Below are 6,273 nucleotides of genomic sequence, written 5' to 3'. Positions count from 1 at the left end.
GAGAAAGAGAAAGAGAGAGACAAAGAGACAGAGAGACAGACAGAGAGAGAGAGAGAGAGAGAGAGAGAGAGAGAGAGAGAGAGAGAAAGAGAGATAGATAGACTAAGCTAGCTAGATAGATTATCTAATATCCCCATATAAACATATAAAATATCTAATGTTTGAGCACATCTGCCATGTATCACATATCTGCCATAATAGGTCTGATACATCAGATGACACATTAAGGCCCCCGCACACGGTGCACATTCGGTGTAGCGCCGAACGCACGCGCCGAATGTGCACAGTGTGCGGGGGCCTTTAGTAGAATAAACACGCATTTTTAATGACCACTCACCGGACTCCGTCTTTTCAATGTCAGATTTTTCCACAGGAGCAGCCTAAGCTGTAGGAGAAACCCCATCGTATATGACAGCGATACACAGTGACAGATGACAGTGAAAGCACGTCCTGGTCTGCAACTCTCAGCTCTGAGAAACCATCAGCCTTTCAAACCTATGGCATAAGAGCAGTGTGACCAATCTTGTTCAAAGTCCACATCATGGTCATACAGTCCGGGATGTTGTAGAATATGGTAACCAAGGCCGTAGTCACGTAGTGGCCGCCACGGCAGCACGGCACTGCCGTGGCATTATTTTGACAACAAAATTGTGCAGGGAACCAAGGAGCAACATATAGGGGGGCCTACCAAAGAGATGAAACCCCGGGGGGGGGGGAACACTGACCCCACATTATGGTAGGTATGTGCCACTGCAAAGTCAAAAATAGGGGGCTCTGGAAATAACTCAGACCTGAAAATGGGGGTCTCTGGAACTAATGTTTGTTGAATGTGGTATGCTCTGGAACCGGCTATGTTCGAAAATGGGGGTCTCCGGAACTAGGATTTCGTTGAAATTCAATGCTATGAAACTGGACACGTTTAAAAGAGGGGGTCTCCGGAACTAGCTAGGATTTCGTTGAAATTCAATGCTATGAAACTGGACACGTTTAAAAGAGGGGGTCTCCGGAACTGCGGGGGGAACAGTGATTTGCTTTAAAATCTATGCTGTAGCACTTAAACCAATAATTGTTGTATTATGTAGAGGAGAGAAAAACATGACCCGGAGAGAGATAAACGCACGCACGCGCACGCGCACGCGCACGCACGCGCACGCACACGCACACGCACACGCACACACACACACACACAGACAACACACGCACGCACGCACGTACGCACGCACGCACACACAAACACACACAACACACACACGTTGCATGCATGCCTTCACGGCCCGGCTTCAACGTATTTTGAAGTACGATGCACTGGAACGGAAATATTAAAAACTCAGACCTTGTGTTTTAAGGTGCGCGATCGCGCTCGCGCACCATCGCGTGCCTCGATTGATCAGGAGAAGTGCGAAAAAACGCGCATCTAAGCATTATCAAAACACACACCTTTTTTTTCCGTGTTTTATTTTTCATTAATTCAACTTATAAACTCGAAGATAAACGCTAACGGTTGTAAACATCACGGACATTGCCGGAAGTCGGTTCACATGTTTATAACAACAGTCGCAAAGCGCTCTAGAACGACGAATGTGATTGGTTGTATTTTTAGATAAAGTTTTAATAGTCTGCTTTGAAAAATTGAGTGTTGTTCCTATTTGACTAAACATGCTAAATGTGTGATTCAAGTTATCCACATGTTCAAGAACTGATATTTTGTTAGATGGAAAAAAAATCACCTAAAAAATGTCAAAATTAAGAGTACAAATGCAGAGCTAATTTTTATCTCAAAATGCTGGAAATAGCATTTCATGAAGTCTAGTTTTCAAGTTTTGTCCGGGGGGCATGCCCCCGAACCCCCCTAGTTTGCCTCATGCCCTGTGAGCACTCCGATGCAAATCACACAACTCGGCGAGCCAAGGTGTGCGATTTTTCACTCGCCCGCATTTCCCAAAACATAAGGGCTGAAAACTATATTATTTTTCATAATTATGTACTGATAGTATATGACACACACAAGCGATAAAAAATTGCATCTCATGTGAGTGTAGAGACAGTTCTTGTGTTCAGCCCCAGATAACCCAGTTTTGTCATTTGAGACATCGAGGAGTATGATAAATGGTCTTCTAGGTCAGTGCTTCTTAAACTATTTCAGTGTCCTTCACCCTTGAGTCTTTATCACAAAATTTCACTCACCCGCGACTAAATTTCCTTATGTTTCTGTAATTTTCGTATAATTAATTGATATGTCAGTATATGTCACATGAGCAAAGAACATAAATTTACTCATTTCTTAAGTGTTTATTTACTCAACTTTTTGCACACCCTAAAAATACCCTGCTACTTTGAAATGAGAAAACCATAGGTAAAGAGAAAAAAACATCAAATTTCCAGCTCCACTGCCATCCAATAAGAGCTTACTATAACCACTTTAATGGCAATGCCTTTTCCAAGTATAGAAAAAACATAAATGTTTGAGTAAATCAGGTCATTCACCCTTCCAGTTTCATTCACCCTTCACTCACCCCTCTAGTTTCATTCACCCTTCACTCACCCCTCCTTTCATTCACCCTTCACTCACCCCTATCACCCTTCACTCACCCCTCCTTTCATTCACCCTTCACTCACCCTTCTAGTTTCACTCACCCTTCACTCACCCCTCTAGTTTCATTCACCGTAAAATCATTTTATTCAGCTTTGTGTGAACCATTCACACTCATGAGCACTGCTCTCTAGGTATTCCAGAATAGGGAGGACCATAGTTTGAAATGCAAGGGACTGGTGTCAGCAAAAGAAATATCGTGGTATAGTATGCCAAATGAGCAAGTGGACTTTTTACAAATATATATGATCATGATGTGGGCATTCCAGTGAAGGTTGCTGCCACAGGCATTTGGAACGTCTCAATAAAAAAAAGGTAAATAAACATGAAATGTATTTACTACCAAAGTCTCAATGTTTCTCTACTCTATTTCGCCTATTATTGCCGGTACGGTTGCAGATAAGCATTTGACCTGGATTTACGGGTAATTATCGGCAATAATAGGCGAAATAGAGTAGAGAAACATTAAGACTTTGGTAGTAAATACATTTCGTGTTTATTTACCTTTTTTTTATTGAGACGTTCCAAGTGCCTGTGGTTGCTGCTTACTACTCCTAGCCCTAATAAATAGTAATAATAGTTAATACTATTACTACGTATTATTCGCAACAAGGAAATGAAAAATATCGAAACGCAAAAATCAACTTTTACTGCAACCGCCTTACACGGTATCATGCGAAATCAGAACTTACTCGACACTGCACATGTTTGATCTGAGAAGGCTGCAGTGCTTGCAAGCCGAGTTGTTCTTCTCCGAATCTTGCCACTTGCCTTGGTTTCTCCTGAGCACAGAAAATACATATATACGGTTAGATACAATAATGTAACCCATCAAGAGTAGGGTTACAACGCGAGCCTATTCTTTTCTTTGGAAGAGCTCATGAGTGATTCACTCAGGGCGGTTTTATGGTGCGTTTTTCCAGACTAGAACTTCCAAACTGGGCTTATTCTAAACACGAACCTTTCTCCGCTATCCTGGGACTTACTATCATGTATCACAATACTATGTAAATTAAACTAATATAACCTGTAACAAAATTTCGAAGTGACGAGCAGCGATATTTCGAGCGCCATTTCTGTTGACCTGTGACGTACGCATTCCCAATGCGTATAGAGTTCGGCTAACGGAGAAAGGTTCGTGTTTAGAATAAACCCAGGCAGAGTTTACTCTAGGTTCTAGGGATATTTTCAGCTAATTTAGGTTATAATTACGCTACATAAAAAGTTTCATGGTTCAATCACCATTAAAAAAATTTTGTTTAATGTTTTAAAACTAACGACTACAGTTTAATTACAACAACGGTGGCGCCACTCAAAGCGCACAATCTGATAAGTTGCACAAACCACTTTCCAGCCAAGGGCTACAGACCTAGGGTGTTTCTTATTTATTCATTTAAAAGCAAAAGGATTGTAATATCTTATAAATGACATATAGTTTCAGTTATAAATTTGCCCTAAAATACTGTAAAATGAATATTGTTCGGTTAAATAGCATTTAGGTATAAATATAATTGCACTTTTGTGATTAGCCCTCGGTCTGTAACGTGCAAAATAAATTGTCAAATACGCAACTTTTTCAGGGTGGCAGCACAGTCGCGGGTGTCATGGCGCCGTTCAAATTTTGTAGCGTTGATGTGTAATTAATTATAACAATTAAATTAGGTATCTGGTAACAAAACGTGTGGGTATAGACAATTTGTTATACAGTAAGTACAGTTGTATGCAGTAACATCCTAGAGGCTACTGTCCCTTTAATGTTTCTCTACTCTATTTCGCCTATAATCACCTGTAAATGCAGGTCAAATGCTCATCTGCAACACACAAGTACACAGAGCTGCTGCACACTGACACATAAATATATAGCAGGTAGGAAAGCGTGCTGCCAAAATTCGCTCGACGCTCGCTTGATTTCATAGGAATACAACACAAATATTCAACCATTGTACTTCATCTTTGTTTCTATTTGAAGAACAGTGTTCACTTGTTATAAAAACATACCTACTGTCTGTGTTCGTAACCGAGCTGTGTCACGCAAAATCACACAAAGCCTGATGAAATTCTCGCGTTCGCTCCCGTTGCGCAGTTTATGTAAATGGCTGCAAGTACAGGGCTATAGGCTACGCACTGCATTTTGCGAAACTACCACGCTGCTTTCCAACTCCCGTGTGAGCCCCGTCAAAGCCGCCAGTGGATCGTTGCAAAAACGTTGCAGCGTTACGGCACAAAAATGAGGTCACGAAGAGCGCCGGTGGGTGTTTCCTGATTCTGACAGCCATATACATAAACTGCGCAACAAGAGCGAACGCAAGAATTTCGTCAGGCTTTGTGTGATTTTGCGTGACACAGCTCGGTTACGAACACAGACAGTAGGTATGTTTTTATAACAAGTGAACACTGTTCTTCAAATAGAAACAAAGATGGAGTAGAATGGGTGAATATTTGTGTTATATTCGTGTGAAATCAAGCGAGCGTCGAGCAAATTTTGGCAGCATGCTTTCCTACCTGCTAGCCTATATATTTATGTGTCAGTGTGCAGCAGCTAGCGTGTGGCGGCCAGCATGTGACAGTGTGTTGCAGATGAGCAGTTGGACAGCATGTACAGAAAATTGTCGGCAATAATAGGTGAAAGAGAGTAGAGAAACATTAAGACTTTGGTAGTATAGGCCTAAATAAATTTCGTATTTATTTAGCATTATAATTTTATATTTTATTGAAACGCTCCAAGTGCCTGTGCAGCTTAGATACAATAATGTAACCCAAACCCAGTAGGATAGGGTTACAAAGCGTCCGTATGGTTTTGTGCGGAGGAACGCCCGAATGAATCACTCAGGGCGGTTTGCTGGTGCGTTTTCAGCGACTAGAACTTCCAAATTGGGTTTATTCTAAACACGAACCTTTCTCCGCTATCTTGAAACTTACTATGTATCATAATACTCTGTATTAAACTAATATAACCTGTTACAAAAATTCGAAGTGACGAGCGGCGAATATACTGAGCGCCATTTCTGTTGACCTGTGACGTACTTCGGTTTGAAGAGCGGATTCACCGACCAATCGGAGGGCGCTGCGTTTGCGGATCGCCATGCGCATTGGGAATGCGTACGTCACAGGTCAACAGAAATGGCACTCAAAACATCCGCGGCTCGTCACTTCGAATTTTTGTAACTGGTTATATTACTATTAGTATTAGTATTAGTATTACTATTAGTTTAATACAGAGTATTATGATACATAGTAAGTTTCAAGATAGCGGAGAAAGGTTTGTGTTGAGAATAAACCCAGTTTGAAAGTTCTAGTCTCTGAAAACGCACCAGCAAACCGCCCTGAGTGATTCACTCAGGGGTTCCCTGAATTTCCTCCACAGAAAACTATAGCGACGCTTTGTAACCCTAGGCTATGCTCCTGGGTTTGGGTTACATTATTGACATTGTCTCTATGACTATGTGCAGCTGTGCTCTTGGCAGCAGTTGTACTTGCATATAACACGCGATAACTAAATAAAGTTTCATTTGTCAACAACAGTGAATACAATAAATTAGTACATTATGCGACATAACACGGTAAACACACGAAACTCACGGGAAATTCAGTGGCAGAGGAACGTAAATATTGTTTTCGCCAAGAGACGAATGACGTCCACACCTCTGGTTGACGATAGAGCGAGCCACAAACCCTAGGTTACG

At 41.5% G+C, this 6,273-nt stretch overlaps 1 protein-coding gene across 1 annotated transcript in view; it reads right to left on the bottom strand.

The window, feature by feature from the left end:
- Nucleotides 1-6,239, bottom strand: part of LOC106807484 (ATP-binding cassette sub-family A member 2-like) — a gene marked incomplete at its 3' end in the record, with an annotated part of 32,621 nt that extends 26,382 nt beyond the window's left edge. The window contains 3 exon segments of the mRNA XM_014809816.1: nucleotides 338-495; nucleotides 3,283-3,372; nucleotides 6,170-6,239. Of these exon segments, the coding sequence (XP_014665302.1) occupies nucleotides 338-403 (66 nt within the window).
- Nucleotides 6,240-6,273: the final 34 nt, after the last annotated feature.

Source organism: Priapulus caudatus, unplaced genomic scaffold (genome assembly GCF_000485595.1).
Source record: "Priapulus caudatus unplaced genomic scaffold, Priapulus_caudatus-5.0.1 Scaffold218, whole genome shotgun sequence".
Taxonomy (NCBI): Eukaryota; Metazoa; Priapulida; class Priapulimorpha; order Priapulimorphida; family Priapulidae; genus Priapulus; species Priapulus caudatus.
This window is presented reverse-complemented; position numbering and strand designations above follow the sequence as displayed.